This window comes from Budorcas taxicolor, chromosome 13 (genome assembly GCF_023091745.1).
Source record: "Budorcas taxicolor isolate Tak-1 chromosome 13, Takin1.1, whole genome shotgun sequence".
NCBI lineage: Eukaryota > Metazoa > Chordata > Mammalia > Artiodactyla > Bovidae > Budorcas > Budorcas taxicolor.
In genome coordinates, this window is record NC_068922.1 from 56,934,526 (window position 1) to 56,957,711 (window position 23,186).

General features: G+C 43.7%; 1 protein-coding gene across 1 annotated transcript in view; it reads right to left on the reverse strand.

Annotated features, from left to right (window-relative positions):
* Positions 1–16,339: 16,339 nt before the first annotated feature.
* ZNF831 (zinc finger protein 831) overlaps positions 16,340–23,186 on the reverse strand; it is a 68,666-nt gene continuing 61,819 nt past the window's right edge. The window contains exons 4-5 of the mRNA XM_052651354.1: positions 17,962–18,122; positions 16,340–17,176 (exon numbers count right to left, since the gene is read on the reverse strand). Coding sequence (XP_052507314.1) covers positions 16,340–17,176; positions 17,962–18,122 — 998 coding nt within the window. The remainder of the gene's footprint in view (positions 17,177–17,961; positions 18,123–23,186) is intronic.

Here is a 23,186-nt window from a genome sequence, read left to right on the forward strand (position 1 = left end):
AAAAATAGAACCCTTTAAGGTAGGGATTTTTAACTTCCCCAATTTGATGGTGAGACTACTACCTAAGGGAGTCAAAACTCATTGTCTCCTAACCTACTTAACATTCTAGCTGCTTGTCCCACCCTGCTCTGAGGCTCCTGTTAACACCACAGAAACCCTCCCAAGGCTCCTGAGAGTTAAATGTGAGAGCAGATCTTGAAGGGGTCATTTCTCTGCTTGAAAAGCTGAGTCACCCAGGTTGCTCTGAAGGGCAGAGAGCAAGCCGACAAGGTCTGGGAGCTCAGGAAAACATCACCAGATTGATTTAAAGGGATGTTCAGAGACCTCCTCAGAACTCCTGGGAAGTCTTGGATGTCTGAGGAGGTTGAAAAATCATTCCAATTCTGTGAGGCCTGGGCAGCAGGAAATCATCCAGAGTAACCTCTCACACCATCGAAACACCAACTTTTCTGCCTCTCTGCGAAGTCTAAGACCCACAGCTGCTTCCAATCAGGATAAGCAAACCCTCCTTCCGGAGCATCTCACTCCGCGGTCCCCATGGCCAGCTCTTCAAAGCACACTCCGTCGCCCCATGCAAGGAAGAGAACACACACCCTTTCACCACCTGGGGCCCGTGGTCCCTTCCCTCTTTTCCCTCTTCACCATGTTATTTCTTTTCTGAGTCCTCAGCAGCTCCAGCCTTATCCACTGGGATTTCTTGGAAGGTCCCCTTGCTTCTGGTGTTTGCGTCATTCCAGTGAATTTCTCCCAATGACATTCAGATCTATAAACTTCCAGTGCTGCAAAAACACGCCATGGACCATGCTGGGACTATGGGTTCTGCTTCCTCAGCATCCAGTCTCCCTCTTCTCCCATGACAGCTTGGGAGGTACTTCATCCCCACAGCTGGCTCCTTACCTGCAAGGTCCTTTGGGAGAGGCCTTCCCTCCCTTGTTCAGGCCTGGCTTAATCACAGTCCCAGTGAATATGGGTTTGTGGGAGGGGGATGTGAACCAAGAAGATTTGCCTGGGATTTTGTCACCAGCAATGAGGGTCCTGAGCGCTCTTCAACACCAAGGAAAGTCCCCTATGATACCCCAGGGAGCTTCTGTCAGCTGCTGAATGATATGACCCTGCTCCTTATGACACCACCCTCCCCCGAAAAAGTCAACCTTTCAACTTACCAACTGCTGTGCGATACATTGTCCTGTGTATTCCACTGTTTTCCTCTAGGCTCTGTTCCAACACATTATTCCTTCTTGTTAGTTTTTATAAAAATGGGGACATCTGATAAACACTCTTATGCTAAACTCGGTGGCCCTTCCCTACCATATTTATCAGCTGACTCATTCTTTTGGACCCTGAAACATATGTCTTGAATGGATGTACTCTGGTTTATTGAACTTTTTACTTGCTGGTGGGCATTTCTGCTGCATTCTACTAAAACTGCCTTGGTGCTCCTGTCAATGTACTTTTTTAAGACAAAGTCTAGAAGTAGACATGTTAGTTGAAAGGGAAAATGTCAGTGACCACGCCACGGATGGACCTCAAGGGCTCTGCCGTCGCACACCTTGACCCTGCCCCTCTGTGGCCACCACCTGATGGTGTCCTGAGTCTTGTTCTGTGAAATTTGAGGAGAGGGCTCATGGTGAGTAAGAACCTTCTGTGTGTCAGGCTCTGAGCATTTAGAATTTTATGTGCATTTTACCCGGTGAAGCCAAAACAATTACTATCCCCATTTACTTTGTAACTCTATGGACAGTAGCCTACCAGGGTCCTCTGTCCATGGGATTCTCCAGGCAAAAATACTGGAGTGGGTTGCCATGCCCTTCTCCAGGAAATCAACCGAGGGATGAACTCACATCTCTTGCATCTCCTGCCCTGGTCGATGGGTTCTTAACCATTAGTGCTGCCTGGGAAGCCCACATTTACAGATGAGAAAACTGAGGCTCAGGGAAAGTCAGTAAGTTGCCCCAAATCATAGATCTGATATATGGAGGAAAAATGGAATTTGGCTCCAGTCTTGCCTGACTTTGTAGCCTGTGCTCAGCACCCCCACCTCCCCTTCCCAGAGGCTGTTGGTGGATGCATGGATGATGGAAGGGTGGGTGATGGATGGATTACCTCCACAATAATTGATTAGAAATCAGAGAAATGTGTGGGGTAGGTGTGAAGTTCTCTTCATCTGGTTTGAATTATTATGAAATCAGGATTATGTTGTTATTTTTCAGACTACATTCTGAAAGACAGTGATTACTTTCTTTTATTTATTTATTTTCTTTTTCTATCCGCATTAGCTACTAAATCCTCCTCAGTATAACCTTCTGGATCTTCCCAGAACTGCACAGGAAGAGGAGGCTTACTGTGTTCTAAGCCATCGACTTCTAGGGTGGGTCAGACGTCCTCACAGACAGACGGGCCCTTCTGAGGTCATTGCCTTTGGGGCGGTTTTGTCCACAAACTTCTGGCTTCTCAGGGAAAACACATTTCTATATGTGGAGAAAAAGGAACCCTTGTGTACTGTTGATGGGAATGTAAATTGGTGCATCCACTGTAGAGAACATTATGGAGGTTTCTCAAAAAACTAAAACTAGAACTACCCATGTGACCCAGCAACCCCACTCCTGGGTAGGTGTCTGAAAAAAAGAAAACCACTAATTTGAAAAGATCCATGCACCCCAATGTTCATAGCAGCATTATTTACAATAACCAAGACATAGAAGCAATCTAACTGTTCATCAGCATATGAGTGGATAAAGATATATAAATACGTACTGTTAGTCACTCAGTCAAGTCCAACTTTTTGTGACCCCATGGACTGTAGGCCACCAGGCTCCTCTGTCATTGGGATTCTCCAGGCAAGAATACTGAAGTGGCTTGCCATTTCCTCCTCCAGGGTATCTTCCCCACCTAGGGATGGAACCCGGGTCTTCAGCATTGTAGGAGAGGGCCATAATGGGCACAACGTGTGTGATATCAGAGATTTGGCAAATGCAGGATGACCAGTCTTCCTATTTTGCCCAGAACTGAGGAGGACCCTGGGATGTTACACTTCCAGTCCTAAAATGGGGGAAGTCCCAGGCAAACCAAGACAAGCTGGTCACTGTGGCAAACATCTCTATCCTGTTAGGGATAAAAGAATGGATGGAGCTCATGAAGGCTCAGACTGGACCACTCCCCAAAGCTGGACCATGTCCCTTGAGTCTCAAAGGCACATTCTAGAAAAGTTTGGTGGAGTTAGGGAATGCAAAAAAAAAAAAAAAAAAAGAAGCTAAATATTAATGACTTTCCTCCCTGCCTAGGTGCTTCTGATTGAATCTAGGGTGCTTATGTCTGATAGGGGGCTTGATGGTAATGAAGTCAAATCACCCTGCTATTCTGCATGGGGCAAAACTCCATTTCAGGCAACCACCAGAGCTAAACCCACCAGCCACCACAGTATATGGCAGGGCCTCAGAAATTGCAAAGCATTATGCAAATATCAGTAAGATATTATTTTCATCCTAGTTTGTGAAGGTCCCTTGTGGTATTGGCAATTCTTATATGACAAAGATCTATGTTCCTTTTATGCTGAATTAATAATTCACTTATGCTAATAAAACAAAAGAAATCCAGTTGCCAGGGTCTCAGAACAACTCCATGTCCTCCCATGAATTCTAACAGGCTGGTTTTTCCTTTTTTTTTTCTTTTGAACCAGAAAATGGGAACAGGTGAGTTGCAAACTCTTGGCATATTTTGAGCCAAAAGTGGTCCACAGATTTTTTTTTTTTTTTTTTTTAATGTGAGACACATGCCTCTGCTTTTGCTTGGCCTCAGAGCATACCGCCAGCTGCAAGTCATTTGAATCAACTACCCACGTTTTTGGTCAAAGCGTGAGAGACCTGTGCTGATGTGACCTTTCACCCCTCTCCCTTACATGTGTATGTTTTGTTTGTTCTCCACAAATGCGCAAGCAGGGTGGGCCCCATCACAACATTAGCATTCCAACTCAGGTGGATATAACTGAACATATCTTATTTTGAGCCTTCCCGTTAGCAGAAATAGGTCTAACTTGGTCTTGGAATCTCGGATGTCCAGATAAAGGCTGGACCCACAGTAGTTACTTGTAAGCAAATCAGACATGCCTGATGATTTTGAGGGGTCTCTTCTCCATGAAAGCCCAAAGACTTTCTTGTTCAAAGAATCAACCCTATCACAAAATCCTTGTCTTTTGAATACCAGAAGAAATACCTGGAAGCTTAACAGAAAACTATCTTTCAAACTTGGATGCTAAAGAATTCATATTAATTCAGAAAAACCTTCTCTCGTTGACCTTCATCTTATCTCGACATTTAGTGAACCCCTGAAAGATCATTTAAATACAGACACAATCTGCCTTTTGTCTCTCTGACTTGCAGGGTAGAAAATGGCTGGATGCCCCCAGAGGTATTTCATATTCAAGGCAGATCTGCAGTCTATTCAGGCCAGGGCTACGGCAAAGGCTTTGCAGGAAGGACAACAGCACATGGCTCTAAGAGAGAGCTGACCAGGTGGGGTACTTACAGATGGGGGCTTTTCACCACCTGCCTGAGCCCACCCCTGATGCTCTATAATTGCACTATTTTATCGGGTGATGTGGTTCTGCCCAAGTGCATCCAGAGATGGGCTGTAACTGTCTATCCACACAAATCTTTCTCTCTGGTACACCAGGTGTCATCTGAAATTCATATGTACGTAATTGAAAATGACATTTCCTCCCGCTAGGCAGGAAAACACCAAGCATTGACCTTAGAAGTGATTAATAACATAGCTCCTCCCACCTCACCCCCTAGCTCCTAGGTTTAGGGTAGAAATCAATTAGACTTCCACCTTGAAGCTCCCTGCTGCTCCAAAGCATATTATTTTATTCAATCTGTCAGTAATTTCCAACAATCTGGTTATAAAATCAAAGTACAACCCATAGGATTTTTTTCCCCTCCATTCATACTCTTAGAAGCTCTTTCTCCCTCAGATGAAATTGTGTTGAAATCTGTGTAGTGAGGCTCTGATCCTTAGTCCTATATGCCCTTTGCACATTCCCAGGTCTGCGGGAATCTCTAGGCAGAGAACCGCTATTTCTCCTGCTCTGTTAATGTTTTGTGGCAGACGTGTCCCGCAGGAGGGGGACTATAGCTTTGCTTCCTGCACCGCTGGTGAAAACTGAGTTGTCACAGCACAGCGAGTCCACGATCATTTCTAATCACCCCAACCCCTGGTGGGAAGCATTTAGCTTTGGGTCAGTTGCACAGACCAAGGCAGGTATGAGGACAACCAGGGCAACAAGCCCATCTTCGCCACCCAGGTGGTTAAATGTCCTTCCTTCTCAACAGTTCTCTTAATTAAAGACCAATATGTGCCTTCTGTTCCCTTAGTCCTGAAGGATTCTCTTCTGACACTTGGAAGATAGCACATTTTGAAGTACTTTTTCCCGATGCCTTCCTCATCGGATGCAGACCATTTTTATAAGCACCAAACAAAAGATGACTCATGTACACTGACCCAGGAACTGGTTTTTTTTAATTGGATGATCTCTATGGGGGATGGGGGAGGACTCAGCCACTAATGGAAAAGGTTAAGCTTTTCAAACTTTATGTGAAATCAGAATGAAACTGGCTGAACAAAATAAAGCACCTCGGTGGGCGGGGTATTCTGAGTGAGTCCTGGGTGAGACCACACGTCGGGTAGAACCACTCCTTCTCAAGCCAAAAACAGGCTTGTTTTTCAAATGCTTCCCCATCTCAATGAAGAGAGAATGAGAGAGAAAGAGGAAGACTCCAAATACAAACCTAAGCCTCTTGAATTTTATCAGATCCCAGTGTGTCTCACTTCTGTCCCTACATAAGTGAGAAGAGATCGTCTCGCTCCATACATCTCACAAGATTCAACACTGGACGGCAGGCATTTGGATTCTTCTGTTATTGCAGGGACTTTTTCCCTTTCATCTTTTCATCCAGATGACTGTAAAAACTGCAAGGCGATTAAAGTCATCTACTCCTTTATCAGAGGGTTTATGGACAGCAGTTCTCAAGCCTTGGGGTCAATGGACCCTTTAAGGATTTTGTTTTAAGGCTTAGATTATTCACATATTAACAGTTGGGGTGAGCTGTTGTGAAAATTAAAGAAGGCAGGGGGGAAGTCAGGTTAAACCAGATGCCTACACAAAACCCTAAATGGGTCCATATAGAGTTTTGCGCAGTTCTACACATCTCCTCCTTGAGCTGGTTGGAAGATGCTACTTTCGTTTTAGGTACCTCCCATTCTCAGGAACAGTATACACCTTGTAGACAGGAGTGTGCGTTTACATTTTAGGTCAATTTTCAGCTTTTAAGTTCCAGAAGAACCTCTTTCTTGGATTCACCAAGCATGGTGTGGATTTCTTGTTCATAGCATTTAGAATAAAATATACTCTAACTCTGCCCATAAAATCCTCCAGGTCCAGCCTTGCCCCCTGCAGTCTCACTTCCTGCTCCCCAGACCACACACCTGTCCCCCTCTGTGCCCGGGGCCATACCATTGTCTTTTCAGTTCCTGCCCCTCAAAGCTCCCTCCACCTGGAACATCCATTTCCCTCTCATTCTAATTCATCTTTCAGCGTTCAGTCTCAAGGTACCCTGATTCTGTGGGTTCCCCCAGTTCTTTTCTCACCTGGTATGGCCCCTTTTAGCATTTGAAAAATGGTAAGTAAATAATGTGTAATATTTTGTTTCACGACATCTTCTCTACCAGGTTGTGCCTGGCAGATGGCAGGCGTTCAATAAATAGTTTGTTGGATGCATGGAAAGAAGGAAGAAGGGGAGGGAGGATGGAAAGAAGGGAGGAAGGGAGGCTGGGGGAGGGAGGGAAGGAGAGAGCATAGATGCACCTGCAGTGGAACCTCACTGTGGCTGCTGTGAAGTACCACCAGATCTGCTCCAGGGCAGGACTGTTGCCCCGGCCCCTGGAAGCGCTATCAGCACTGTAGGTCCCTATGGCGACTGCTTCAGCTGCAGAGAGCTGCCTCCCCAAGGTCACACCCCTTCTCCAGAGCGTTCCACAGGTTGGCCAAGGCTGTCATAGTCTGTGTTAGAGTTCAGCTTCTCCGTCTGCCCAACGTGTTTCCTCATTCTCCTTTGCACAGGGCTGAACCTTAAGAGCATTTCCTGGTAGACCTCAGGCACTAAACTCTGTTTCAGAGTCTGCTTATGGGAAAAGCTAACCTGAGACTCACAAGCCTCTCCTAGAAAATGGATGCCCCTTAAGCCTAGGGTGGACCAAGCCCTAAAATTCAGGCTCCTGGTGGCGGTGGACAGGGGGACACTCAGTGAAATTCCCAGCTGCATCTCTAAAGCTGACAGTTTAGGCAAAAACCTGAGACGAAGGGCCTTTCTAGAGCTGTTGGAATCAGCAATGAGGCACTTGAAGCTCTCTACTGAAAGTAATTTTAAAAGTAGAAAAAGTCACAGAAAGTCCTGGTGCCTGGCAACATACTAAGTACTCAGCAAATGTTTGTTGAAACAATGAAAGCTTCTCTTTTTTCCTCCTGTTCTCTCTTTCTCCCCTAAGAATTTAAAACCAGAGAAAGATAATAAGACTAAAACATTCAGCTCTATCAGTAGTTTTCTCTAAGTCACTTGTTTTTAGCATGAAAGTGATAACTATTTGTAATGTATTTTTCCATTATCTTCTTTGTGCAGGAGGTTTTTAAATTAATTTATTCTCTCCCTGCATCAGGTTGTCTTATAATTGAAGGCGTGAAGTGTTTGTCTTCCAAATGCTTTTGGTGATGTCTTTTTTGCTGTTAACATCTTCTTTGTCTACGCTTGTGAACCCTGCCAAATTGTCCACAGAACAGCAGCTCAAGTACATAAATTATGGGACCACATAGGCACCAGTCACATCTATTTGAGTCCAGATGTCTTGAGAGAGTTTTCTTTTTGCAAAACCAACACAATCACACCTAGATTAACTGGAACATTTGGAGGATGAGTTAGTCTGGATAATATATTTTTCTGACTGATTTCCAGTTAACCAGAACTCCATTGGTATTTCCCAACCCTGATGCAGAAAAACTTGATAAAATGTATTGATCCTCTTGACGCTCTTATCGAGGAGAGTGGAGATAATGGACAATTTCAGAGGCAGAATCTGGTCATGTCATGGCAAGCATGTTGGACTTTGAGGCTTTGATATCAGTCATATCCTTGCTTCTGACTCAAGCCAGGACCACATCCTCAGGTTCTCAATTTCCTCTACAAAGAAGAAGATGCAAAACAACCTTTCAGATTTGGTGCATCCCCATCAATCCTAAAGGAAATCAACCCTGAATATTCACTGAAAGGACTGATGCTGAAGCTGAAGCTCCAATACTTTGTCCACCTGATTCGAAGAGCTGACTCATTGGAAAAGACCCTGATGCTGCAAAAGATTGAAGGCAGGAGGAGAAGGGGCAGCAGAGGATGAGATGGTTGGATGGTATCACCAACTCATGGTGATGAATCTGAGAAAACTCCAGGAGATAGTGGAGGTCAGAAGAGCCTAGCGTGCTGTAGTCCATGGGATTGCAAAGAGTTGGACACGACTTAGTGACTAAATAAGAACAAAACCATATCTGAAAACTCCTTGGTTCCCAGCAGCAGTATTCATGCTCTTTCATTTCATTTGGTTATAGAGGTCAATGAAGACTGTTTGGGACTCTGGGTTGCATCTACCCTCACAGTAAAAGCTGATCTTTATATCTGTATTTGCTGGATGTCTAGTCAATATTCAAACATCTGTTCACATGGACTTAAGTTCCCATGTCTTAGTTCTTTCTCCTCAAAGTGGAATGAAGAGTGAAAAAAAATGAAGTTAATTGGACCATAACCCATAGATGGTCTACAGTGTATGGATTTAAAATGCACGTCCTAATGCCTCTTGATGAAAGTGAAAGAGGAGAGTGAAAAAACTGGCTTAAAATTCAACATTCAAAAAACTAAGATCATGGCATCTGATCCCATCACTTCACAGCAAATAGATGGGGAAACAATGACAGACTTTATTTTCTTGGGCTCTAAAATCACTGCAAATGGTGATTGCAGCCATGAAATTAAAAGACTCTTGCTTTGAATTTAAAAGATGCTATGATCAACCCAGACAGCATATTAAAAAGCAGAGACATTACTTTGCCAATAAAGGTCTGTCTAGTCAAAGCTATGGTTTTTCCAGTAGTCATATATGGATGTGAGAGCTGGACCATAAAGAAAACTGAGCGCCAAAGAATTGATGCTTTTGAAGTGTGGTATTAGAGAAGATTCTTGAGAGTCCCTTAGGCTGCAAGGAGATCAAACCAGTCAATCCTAAAGGAAATCAGTCCTGAATTTTCATTGGAAGGACTGATGCTGAAGCTGAAGCTCCAATACTTTGGTCACCTGATGCAAAGAGCTGACTCATTGGGAAAGACCCTGATGCTGGGAAAGATTAAAGGCAGGAGGTGAAGGAGATGACAGAGGATGAGTTGGTTGGATGGCATCACCGACTCGATGGACATGCGTTTGAGCAAGCTCCAGGAGTTGGTGATGGACAGGGAAACCTGGCATGCTGGAGTCCATGGGGTCACAAAAAGTCAGACAGGACTAAGTGACTGAACTGAACTGAACTGAACACAACTGGGGAAGTTCCAGAGGTGATGTAACAGAAAGCATCAGGACTGGGATATGGAGCCTAGACTCTGCTTCTGGTCCTGCCAAGGCAAGTCTTTCTCCCCATTCTAGTCTTGTCATCCAGTCCAAGTATAAGGCTGCTCTGGGATCTCTAACAGACTGTGACCTCACCTTCTTAGACCAGAGTTTCTGAACCTCAGCAGTATTGGCACTGAGACTGGATACTTCTTGGTGGGGACCATTCTGTGCCTCATAGGATATTGAACAGCATCTCTAGATGACTTTGTCTCTGATAATGAGGCGATAATCAGAAAAGGGGTGGAGCCAAGTCATGCAACTTAGACTCTTTCTTTTTTCCCCTTTATGCCTAGTGAGCCATTTCTGTTCCTTCACTTAGCAGATGTACATTAATACTTGCTATGAACTAGGCATTGTCCCAGTTGCTAAGAACCTCAAGACACCTTGCCCTGCCTCCAAGGGCATATCTTTGGGGCTGTTTGTGTGGCTGTCTCATTATGTACTTCATGGACCTCTACCACCCAGCTCTTTATTTTAACAAGAGGGGACTTTCTGAGTAGAGTATGGCTTACGTGTGCACACCTGAGCATAGGGTGAGACTCCTTAGAGCAAACATGTCTTATGGGAACTCTAACATATAGGGAAAAAAAAGCCTAGATACCTGACATTTTATTTATGATGAAGTCTAGGGACTGTGTCTGAATTTCTGCTGAATTCTAATCAATTCTTGCCAATTGCATGCAACATACACATAGAAGACAACTCGACTCCCACGAAGGTCAGAGACAGGACTGAGTCCCATCCACAGATGCTGCACATACAAAGCTGCCAATTTCCTATAGGAAACCATTCACACCTGCATTTATCCAGAGACTAGTTCCTCTCCTTATGGGTAGAAATCACATGGACTAATGCTTGATCCTCAGAGGTAAAGAGTGTTGAATTTGCCTCTGGCAGAAGCTGAGGGAGACTGAGAACAGACGTCACTCACAGCTGGGGACAAATGTCTTAGATGCTACCAAGCAGTTCCTTCTGCGTTTGCAGCCTAAAGATTAACAGGCTGTCCCCAAATACGCCACTGGAGACTTGTTCTCAGTAGCTGTTAGCACAGCCAAATCCATTTGCTTCAGATTCAAGAGTAAGGAAGCTAGTCTTTCATCAGAACTGAAGGGACTGCTGGTGGTTCAGCATGAATCCCTAATACACTTTTTCGTGTATCATTCTATACTCATTAACCAACCAACCAATAAAAAAACAAAACATTAAAAACTATATTGACACAACCAGCTATTATATGATTGTTCCTTTGAGGCTAATAGATGTGAGCGTCCTTTGACTTGGAATGTTAATTGCTCAGCTGTAAAGTTTGACTGAAGACACTTATCTGATAAGCCTACAGTGCGACTTGCCCTCACCAGTTCTGTTGGCTTGAGAGAGAGCTGAGCTTAATAAAAACTGGAATAACTCAAGAAACTAACACAAGTATCTGTTAGATTAGGTCCATGTTTCCCCCCAGAGTGTGTGTGTGGGAAGGGCTATCCTGGGTAGTACAAAGAAGATATTTAACTGGTATGCGATGACCAATCTTAATACTTTTAATTCATATCGGAAAATACACACACCTACCAAATTAAGGCTGAGATTTCACAGATACTATAATTTACAAAAAGAGTAGCTTCTTTAAACAGAGATGATTTAAATAAAAGTATTAAATGAAGAATGTACCCACGTGTGGACAAATATGGCAAAAAGCAGTAAGATGGTTCTCAAATGATGGAAGTTTGTAAAGAATAGATCAGTTTATGACTATAAGTGTTTGATGAGTTAGCAAAAAGAAACTATGAAAATCCATCAGTCAGTATATCTGCTCTTCCCATGTTTCCATTCACACTTTTCCTCCCAATGCATTATGTCTCCATTGACTTCAAATGGCTCCGGGAGATATAGACATAGAATACTGTGTTGGTATGTAAAAATAAGTCTACTATTCTTGCCAAGAGTACATGATTTATACTTATAAGGAGGCATTGTTTTTGAAGTAAGGATGTTTTCTTGGTTAATGAATAATATTAAATATCCAAGTAACATCAATTCCACAGGGAAAAGTTTGGGATTATTGCACTGTGGATAGTGCCCTCATGTGGCCTTAAAATCTAGCTACATTTAAAAACACATTTCTAAGTTATAAACCTTTAAATATGGCAGACAATGACAGAAGGGACACATGAGGAAAGAGAACAACACAAGAAAATGTGATAATTTGCCTTTACCCAATTCTTTCATTGAGTGGAATGGGATACCAATATGGTGGATGAAATGTCTGGTCAACTTTTCAGGAATATTCAGATATCCAACTTATCTAGGATGTATTTTTGGTGGTAGTCTGAGTTAAAATGTTAACAAATCAAAAAAGACACTTTTATTTTCAGTTTTATTTTTATCAAAACAAAATAATTTAACCATATAAAGAAGGAAATACATTTAAACAAACAACCAAGAAGCCAACAGCTTCTTGATTCTGACCAACAGATAGCGTAGTAAGTTCTAAAGAGTTGGCTGCATATATAAGTACTGAGTCATCCTCTAAGGCTCCAAACGACGGCAGCTGATTATTTTCCCTGGCTCTTTCTTCTTTCAGTGGTGAAGTAATACACTCAATGTCCTATACTTCAGATTGAATTATGTGTATTCCCACATACATACAAAGCATGGATGAAAAGGATTGTACAGGGTACCGATCTAGCACATAGGATTTCTTGGGTCTTGCCATCTAGGTGTAATGAGTATCTGGGAAAGCAGAGCAAAAAGCTGCGCTTACAGATTGAGAAATGTAGTGTTTCAAACGCCAAAGAGTCTCCCTCACAAGAGTTCTGGGAGTCACAACTGAAGATAAAAAAAGTACATGAGCCCTGTTTGCCATCGCCGTAGAAAGATGACCTCCATAGAGCCAGGCAGGTCATTTTTTTCCTCACCAGATTAAATTATGTCTGGAGATTTGAGCAGCCGTACATTCCAATAATGATGACAGCTTCCATAACTACAAAATCTGCTGCACCAGGCAGATTTTTGTGCAAAATGCAAATTTCTATGCTGGGAGAAAAAAATGAATAATGTGGTCATTCTAAGTAATGAATGTAAATGCAAGGAAATACATTTTGGCATGAGACAGAAATCATTCATCTGTCATGGCAAGAGCTGTGGTCACAATGCAATTGTACAAGGCCACTCTTCCCATCTGAGCTCTAGAGGTGGGATTTTAGGAGAGGGAAGTTTAACCTGCCCTTAGTTACCCATCATGCCATTGACAGGGTTTTGATTCAAACACAGAAGCACCAATTCCCTGTCTTTTTTTTTTTTAACCTCTTGGAAGATGAACCATAGGTTCTCCTGGGTTGTGAAATGAGGGGATATTAGCTTGGTCCAGAATCTCAAAGGCCATGAGTTGTCTCTATCATGAGGCATGAGTTGTCTCTATCAAGTCTTACAACAAGGAGGCATGAGCTGTCTCCATCATGCCTTACATCAAGGAAGATTCAGGTTGTCCATCAAAGAGAACATGACATTAATTAAGAGCCACTTAACAGTATAGTTTGCCAAGAGCGGGGGAATGTGAAACCTGTTTTCTCTATGCATCGTCAACAAGTGAGATCTGGCCGGGTGTAGGTACAGCTGGAGGGACACACTTGGTGGTGTCTTGAGTATCAGAGTTTATGGCATTTGTATACCTTGCTCCAAGAAAATAGGAAAGAATTCCAAGTGCACTTTTTCTATGACAGCATCCTGGGAGTTATTCTCTGTGGGAGAAGCTGAGACACTCATTGGTTAAGACTCTTACCTCAAGCTACAGTGAAATTAACAGCACTGGGGAGAAAGGGGAATCCTGGATTTTTAGACTCCATTTTGCCCTGTTCTAAAATAAATTTGCTTTCCCTTAACCATTCCACGGCACACACTTGTACGGTCATAGCAGCAATGACCAATCAATAATACTGAAATTTTATTGTCGATAACCCAAACTGGGTTATATTTCACCAATAATATCCTTAAAATGTACCCCTATAGTTGCAGTTCACTTTAAGAAAATCCTTAAGAACTTGAGAAAATTAAGACTTATAAAATCAGAGATTGTCTGTTGCTTTATAAAAGAATGTTTCATTAAAAAAATATTTACCTTGGGATGATTTTCAAGAGCCAAGTCCTCTAGGGTCATTCAAACTACATTAAAAAAAATTTTTTTAATCCACTCAAATACAGCTTTTCACAAATTCATGTTGATATGAAGTAAGGTACACTTGTAAACATTGCCACCAACTAGTTAAAAGGACCATTGGAGAGAGGAAAATTGGTGATCTGCTCACCTTTGTATGAGAGGCACAGAGAATTAGGGATGAAATCAGCATTCTGCCATGTTTGAAGGAGGTTGGGATGTGGCAGCCAGCAATGATGGGTTGTAGAACGATCAAGCTCCCATCTGATTCTCCTGAGGTCGTGCTATTGGGAGCTGTGATGTACTGACTTCACTACAGTGATGCAGCCAGCAACTCAGCAACCACCCAGGAAAGAAGGATCTAGACCATAGTTTTCCCCCCTGACCAGTGCCTCCCAAGACAAAGTAACTAGTTCATCCTGCAGATATGCTGGCTTCCTCCTACACAGTAGTGTTCTGTTTTTGCTTCTAATTTTTACATTATAAGCCACCATTTAGAAATGGGTTGACTGCATCCCCCTAAACCTGGAACTCTGGGGGGAAAATTAGAAAGAGCTTCCCTGAGTCCACATTCTTCAAAAAAATAATAATTGGGTTTAGTTCCCCACATCCGCCTTCCAAATTTCTTGGGTGCAAGACTACTTCTCATGAGGCCCTCCTCCAAGCCACGCTCATGAGAATCAGGGCCCAGAGCAGCATTCAGTGCATCTAATCTTACTCGCTCCTTCCCAGAAGGAGAAAAAGGTGACAAAATGGCGTAAGTCTTCACCAAGATTCCCTAGCCAGCTCTGCACAAGGTCAGGCCTTCTCTCCCTCTTCCTCCAGGACTCAGACCACTTTGCTAGACCTTCTCTCACTACAGTGGCAAGGATAAATCAAAGGGTAGATAATTACATCACTTTTGTTTGGTTTAGAAAGTACAGGAAGCAAACACCTAGCCTCCTTCTTATCTTTTCCTTGACTGGACTTGAAATTACTAGGCTACGTCGAAGCACATCTGAAATGACTACAAACATAAGCTAAGTCATCGGGAGAAGCTGACCCTACCACAAAGTTTCTGTATAAACAAGCCTAAAATTGGAAACTTCACTTGAAGACTCTCTGACCGTCCTTCATCACAGACAAGGAGGCATTAAAACATCTTCGTACCATGCGAGATGTTGCCTTTGAACTATGTCGTAGGAACATCCTTACATCAAAGTGAAGCCAAAAGAGCTGGGCTATAAATTCCAAATGGTACAAAATCATACCAAAAGCAAGTATAAAATTTTATTGAAATGCAGCAGTGTAGATCTCCTGAAGTTTCTCCTCTCCCATTTAAAGAGAAGAGTGTGGTAACTTGGAGGCTTTGCTCACCGCTGACGTACATCAGCTATTTTCTCCTGCACAGCGGTGCACGGGCTTGGAATCCTGGGGAATTTTCTCTGTGCTGTTCTGACTTGCACAATACAGAGGCTGATTTAATTTGACAGCAAAGTAACACCAAGCCCCCAAAATAAAATTACCAAGATGTAAAACAGCGTCAAAACTCCAATTAGTTTTGTAACCTTGAAGCTTCTGGAGGAAATCTGAAAGGCTCCCATCACGATGAGCAGGCATCAATTTAAGCTGCAGAGATTACTAAAATGTAACCCTCTAATTGAAATTGCTCAGAGCACAATATGACAGAGAGAACTGGAGGAAAACAAGTGAATTTTCCCCCTCAAAAATGACTCATTACAGAGTCTGTTCTATCAACTTTTAACACAATGTTCCTTTTGCAAGAGCTAGAAAAACCAAGGGTTCCAGAGGTCTCCACAGAAAAGGCACCAGGAACACAAGCTAAACATGCTGTGTCACTGAATCACACGTAAGCATTGACCATGTGTGCAACATTGACAGACACTCAGTATTTCACCAGATCATAGGCATTTTGAAGTATATTTACAACTTCCACCAAGGAGGCAAATTATTGAGCCCAAACTTCAGTTTTTGGAGGAATCCGGAATGAACAGAAGTATCTCACGGCCTAGTTCACACCCCAGCTCCTTTGCAGGCTCCCCCAACTTTCCCAAGTACCATTACCCTCTTTGAAGCCAACCCCAAGCTCACTGATGAAGGAGACCTGTCACCTTGACCCTGGTTCAGAAGCAAGTCAATTGTGGCTCTCTGGGTCAATGCCAGTTTCCTGGGTAAGGCAGTGAGGAACCAAAGCAGAGGACACAGCTAGAAGTCAAGCCACAGTCCTCGTGCAGGTCAACCCTTCTTACACTTTGTTTCACTGCCACCTTTGCCCTGCTGGCACCTTGTGAGCAGGGCATCTGGGGAGGAGTGAGGCTGAGCTTGGGTTTCAGAGTGGGTTGGGGACATCTTAGAAAGACCCCCAGATGGCCTTCCTCTCTGCAGGGGCTTCATGAATAGAGTTCATTTCTGCCGCCCACTTGATGGCATTGACTGCAAAGCATCAACCATCTTTCCCTGGAAGTGGAGAAAAGACAGACACCATCTTTCTCTGGTAGCGTCAGATTTCTATAACTAACCGATCTTCATCATCGCTGCTGGTGTCGCTGGACTCCACACGAGTTTGCTTTCTCATTCCTTCCAAACTTCTCTTCCTGAGGGTTTTCAAAGAGGCTGCAGGGATCTCCGTGGGCAGCCCTGGGTTAGAAGGGATGGCATCATCCTTTAGAGCCACGAATCCTGTTTCTTGACATTTCACACTGTCCGGTCCTACCAGAGGGCAGGGGACCAGCCCTTCCCTACACCCACATTGCCCCCCAGAAGGAAAACATGACTTGTGTTTCCCTTCCTCTTGGTGTGAACTAGCTGAACCTGGTCCTAAAGCTGGTATTTCAAGATGAATTTTTCCAATGGACCCTGGTGTAACTGAACCTGAAATTCTCTGCCCAGATGAAGGCTTCCCTGGCAAAAGGTTTGGGGACACACCCTCTGCTATCATTTTTCTGTCTGGAGAACTTTGTGTGAGAGTCTCCTCTTCACCCTGGCTGTGGTCTTGCAGTTCCACACTGTGAATTCCCAGGGTTGTGTGGCCTGCTCTTGCCCCCAGGGAAGGACAGACGGCAGCTGCAGAGGTAGCAAGGTCATGGCCGAGAGAGGTTCCTTTGGACACAAAGGTAGAAGGCTCTTGAGCATCTGAGAAAACGCATGGTGTGGGGTCTGTTGAGATGTGCTGCTGAGAGGGCAGCAGGTGAGTCTCCAATGATCCCACGTCGAGACTTTTGCTGCGTGCTGGAAGTCTGTCATTAGCCCCCAAGGAGTCAGATGGCAGAGATAAACCTGACCCCACAGCTGTGATTAGAGGACAACCAGCCCCATGCTCACCAGCAGATGAAATCTCCTGCAACAAAGTGCAAAGGAAAATAAATGGAGGGAAAAAAGGTTAATTGGTACCAAAAACTTGTGATCAGAGATGTGGTCCTCAATGAGAACAAGGTCTGGAGGTCCTGATTCTTTACCTAGTGTGAACCTCAATGCAATGTTCTCCTCAGTTTCCATTAATAACTAATAGATGCATTAACTCCAGGAGAGTTCCCTGTTGACACACAATAAGCTACTGAGACCGCTTTGTATTTTTATCTGGACTTAAGAAAACTCAATCACTCAGTTATCCAACCAGCTCTAAGCATCCGGTTTTAGATCATTACTTAATGTGTACTACTCAATGTGTGTGTGTATGCTCAGTCCTGTCCGACTCTTTGAGACCCCCTGACTGTAGCCCACCAGACTCCTCTATTTTGGGGGATTCTCCAGGCGAGAAAATGAGTGGGTTGCCATTTCCTCCTCCAGGGGATCTTCCTGACCCAAGGATCAAACCTGCATCTCCTGCATTGGCAGGTGGGTTCTTTACCACCACCACCAACTGGGCAGCATCTTTATTCAAGTATGAATTATAAAGGGACTTGGGATTTTTTTTTAATCGACTGTGAGATCATCCCAATGGTTCACCGTCCACTCATTCAGCACCATGATTGAGGCATCTGTTTGCCTCGAGGGGCTTTTTATGCCAGGAAACTTCTCTAGGTGTCCTGAGTGAGTTCCACCACACTGGACACTAACAAGAAAAAGAGAGGCATAAATCTAGACCACAGATGGGTACAGACAACCCCAAATTTCAATTCCCACCTTTGCGATCGGTCTGTCCGTGTCCCCGATGGTGCTTAAGCTTGTGTTAGGACAGAAACTCCGGGAGACGTGTCCGCTCTCCTCTTCCTCCTGCTGTCTGTTCTCAGGGCAAACAGATGATCCTGAGGTGACACAGGAGGGCTCCCCTGACGGAGTCACACCTGAAATGGGGGCACACAGATACACGCCTGAAATTACAAAATCAGCCAATAGCCACTTCCCAGGGGTTGACCAATGTCTTCAATACCAGCTCCGAGCTCATCAGCTGCATCCTACATGGCATGTCCACCAACTTGATTTACCTTGAATCAGTTCACACGGTCAAATAAAATGTCTCCACTTCTGCTAAGGAGAGAGATGGAAAAACCAGTTCCCAAGGTAGAAAAATCCCTTGATTACAGATTTTTTAAAAATATTTCATGTGGATTTTTTTTTTTTCATTAGAGTCATCTTCCTTGCCACATTGGTTAATTTTGGATTGGCTCGAATTCTGTGGTCATTCAGCTGAGGCCAGAGTGGAAATATTGAGAAAGGAAATTTCCCTGTTATGCTGGATGTCTTGATCTCCATCAGAGCACTGACAGCAGGAAGGTGATGGGTTTTTGCGTTGCTGTTGTTTGTGGTGATTTTTGTGATGAGTGTGGGAAGAGGGGCAACAAAGACATGGCCTTGACAGTCCCCACCAAATATCATCTCCCTTTCAAGGGAACCTTACTCTCTCTTCCATTTTATCATTTTGGCCTGGGATATAGGTCAGAAGGATCATGGAATTTCAGAGCATGTAGATCCCATCATGAGAGCAGAGCAGAAAAGCATTCTCTAAGAACTGTGTTGCCACAGAAAAGGGTTTAAACCACTTTTCAGTTTATGAACTTTAAAAAAACTTTGCGTGCTGCAGTCCATGGGGTCACAAAGAGTCAGATATGACTAGTCAGCTGAACAACAACAACATAGCTGATTTACAGTTTTGTGCCAATCTCTGCTGTACAGCAAAGTGACTCAGTTATACACATATGCGTGCTAAGTCACTTCAGTCGTGTTCGGCTCTCTGCAACCCTACGGCCCATAGCCGGCCAGGCTCCTCTGGCCATGGGATTCTCCAGGCAAGAATACTGGAGTGGGTTGCCATGCCCTCCTCCAAGGGATCTTCCTGACCCAAGGATCAAACTTGCATCTCTTATGTCTCCTGCATTGGCAGCCGGGTTCTTTACCACTGAGCCACCTGGGAGCCCTAGACATATGGACGTTCTTTTTTATATTCTTTTCCATTACAGCTTATCATAGAATATTGAGTGTAGTAGAGCTCCATGTGCTCTACAGTAGGACCTTGTTGTTTATCCATCTTATATAATAGTTTACACCTACTAATCCCAAACTTCCAGTCCTTCCCTCCCCCACCCCCTCCCCCCTTGTCAATGTACTTTTAAATCTGCTTTTATTTTGATTAACATTACACATGCACAGGGGTGCTTTTTTTTTTTTTTAAGTTGTCTTTCTACTTTAGGAAAACAGCCACACCTGCCCACCCACTCATTTCTTCCCACTTGGGATTCCTTTCGTGTTTATCTCCTTCTCTCCTAAGGACAAACATATAGCATTACATCTAGATTCCCCTTTTCCACTTTGGAGAACAGCTGATGATGTCATGAGGGGAGAGGTGGGTTTAGAACCCTCATCCACAAGCCTTATCACCCCCACCCCTGGGCACACATCCCTCCCCTCTCTCCTCTCTTCAGTTATATGTTATATGACTATGCTGTCAAGATTTTGTTGAGAATATGCAATGTTTACATCATTATGCTCAGGAACATGCTTTTCACCACCAAGTCAGGTGGTGTACCATGATTACATTGCCTTTCTTGCCAACACTGTTTTTCCTGGAATCAATCATTATTTTGTCTTTTTCTTCTGCCTAGTTTTTTGTACGAATTTATTACCAAAACCACCTCCCATTTCCTTCCCAATTGTCTTTTATTTCATTTTATTCATTCATTTTATTGCCACTCAGAACTTTCTGACCTATTCCCAGTGGACCACTGCTCCCTAGGCCCAAAGTGGGCCTGAGCCAATGCATCTCCCTACACCCCCATCCTAACAATTTTCTTCACCTCTGGTTCCTGGACAGCCCCGCCCCCGCCAAACACACACACACACACACACACACACTTCTTTTTCCTGGGTTTACTCTTTGCGTTTTTTCCTAATGCAAAACTTCTGGCAATTTCATGAGAAAGGGTGAAATAAAATTCTTTAGACTTCAACTAGTGGCTTGTCTGGATATAGCTGTCTGAATTAAAATTCATCTTCCTTCAAAACTGAAGATGTGGCTCCACAGAGCTCTAGCTTTTGAGAAGTCTGGAGCCAACATGATTTACTGTTCCCAGTCCTTTGGAGGAAACGGTTTTGTTTTTCTCTCTGGAAACTCCTAAGCTCCTTTTTATGACAGTGTCACCATGATCCCGAGTCTATTTCCATTCATTGTCTGTACACTTTAAATGGGTCCTTTCAGTCTGAACCATGTCTTTATGTTTTACAAAAATATATTATTTCTTTGATATATTTTTTCTTATGTTTTTTTCTTTTTTAGCTAGAACTGCTCTTACTAGGTTATTAGACCTCTTGAGTTAACCCTCTATTTTTCTTTTCTCTCCTATTTTCTATTTCTTTTTCTTTTCTTTTGGGAGAATTCCTTCAACTTTCTACCCCAACTTATAAGTGTCTGTCTGTTGTTGTTGTTCAGCCGCTGAGTCGTGTCTGACTCTTTGTAATTCCACAGACTGCAGCGTGCCAAGCCTCCCTGTCCTTCACTGTCTCCCAGAATTTGCTCAAACTCATGTCCATCGAGTCAGTGACACCATCCAACCACCTCATCCTCTGTTGCCACCTTCTCCTTTTGCCCTCAATCTTTCCCAGCATCAGAGTCTTTTCCAATGAGTTGGTTCTTCACACATCAAGTGGCCAAAGTAGTGGAGCTTCAGCTTCAGCATCAGTCTTCCTTAAAGGAGGGATTGATATGTCTGTATCATGTTTTTAATTTCCAAGAGCCCACTCTTAGAATAATTAATTATTTCAAGATAATTAATTATTCCAATAATTAATAATAATAATAATTTATTATTATAATTGTCCCTTCTTTATAGCATCCTATTACTACTTCACGGCTCCAGCATCTTCTCACCTGTCTCAGGCAAGATGTTGCCATTGTTGTCATTGCTGAAACTTGCCTGTCCCTACACTGTCTATCTTCTAGGTTCCTTTGTTTCTGTTTGCTTTAATCTCTCTTTCATATTTAAAGGCTTCCCTGAGATATCCAGCAATCTATCCGCCCATGTTTTAGAAGTAGGTACTGAAAAGCTGGTTAGAAACTCTACAGATGTAAAGTGTCCATTGTGGATCTCCCTGCAGGGTTATCTTGTCGCCTCGTTGACGTGGAAAACCCTGAAGTCATCCACTTTGGGTCTCCACACAGGCTAGTCGACTTTTGCAGGAGTTCTCTGATGTCCTGCCTGGAAATTGTAAGGCAGGTGTCAGCAGCATTCTGCAGTCCGAATTGAGATTGGGCAGGGAGGGGCTCAGCATCCGGTGCCAACCTTTGGTTAAACCCTCTGTTTTCAACCTAGTTCCCTTGCTCCTCAGCATTTTGTAGGGTCTCCAGAGACTAAGCCCCAAGCATTATTTGGGGGTGAGAGTGAAGGATGTGACCAGGATCTGAGAATCAGTGGCAGGGTAGAGGTTTCAGGGGGTTGGGGAGTGGTCAACCAACAATCCTGTTTTTAGTCCCACCTGGTACCATGAATTTCTTAATATCCAGGACTTGATCACTGTTAAATCAGGATGAAGTTCGCTTGGGTCTGCTACTCAGTGACCATTCAGCCTCTGCATTCTAATCCCCACAACCACGGCACTCTTTCTTCCCTGGTTACCTCGTGCCTGTAGACCTGGACATTCCAAACACATTCCTCACTAACTTTTGAGTTTTTAGAGGAAAGTGGAAGAAAGTGAACATGCTCTCTCCTCCATCTTGAACCCAAAGGGACAGATCCACTTCTTATATCTTCGGGACAGGTCCCTGGATGACCTGAGCACACTAATCTTGAGCAAATCGGCTTAAACATCTATCCAAGTTGCAATGATCTGGCAAAGGAAGTTGTGATCTTCCCTTTAACACAATCTTTACTTGAGCACCACAATACCACAATTATCTAAAAACAGAGCACCAGGATTTTGGTATTTCATTCATCCACTCAACAAACACGTTTTGGGCTCCTCCAAGGAACCAGGCACCATGTTCAACCCTAAGGAATCAGAGAACGAGACCAAGATGCCCTGGTTCTTATGAGACTTTGCTCCAACAAGGAAGAGATACAGAGGCATGTAAGGTAATTGAGGTTGTGATGGGGGTCAAGAAGGAAAGAAATGAGGGGTAGGTACTCCAGGGAGGACCAATACAGAGGAGGCTATGACAGAAATGCAGTAAACAGGGAAGGGAGAATGATACTGAGAGTAATAATAAACAGAGTATTATAGAGAGTAACAGTATCCAAGGGGCAGATTACAGAGAGTAACTGGGGGTGGGACTGTTAACTGGCTTGCCTAGTAGACGAAGGTATCTCTGATAAGGTGACACTTGAAATGAGACCTTCAGGATCAGGAAGAACCAGCCCTCAAAGGTCATTCCAGACAAAGGAGAAACAGAGGCAGGGGCCCTGCAGTGGGATGGAGCTCAGAGGATGGACTCAGTGGAAGGAGGCTTTGCTGGAAGCACAGTGGAGAGCAGGGGGATCAGGTCTTGTAGGATGCAAGAAGTCCTGGGAGGGGGTTAGATTTTATTCACAATTCATTGTGAAGAAACCAGTGTTTCCATCAAGAAGTCTACATTCTCTAAAGATGCACATGGTTACTATACAGAGACTGAATTAGGGGAGAGGGCAGTGCAGTGGGAAAACCAGTTACAAGGTTCCCAGGGTCATCCAGGGGACTGGGGGGATGGCATGGCTAGGGCAGTGGGGAGAGAAATGGAGAACATAGATTTGAGATCATTTTCATTCTCACCTATGAAAAACCACCCAAAGACAATAATGATGAAAGACGTTTCTAGAGTCCCAGAGTCTACCAGGCCCACGCGCCTCACTCTAAGTGGATTAAGCCGTGTCCCCACAGTGACAAAACCACCAGGCAATTCATTCAATTCAATGAAGAGTAAAAACCAATTAGTATAGAGAAAA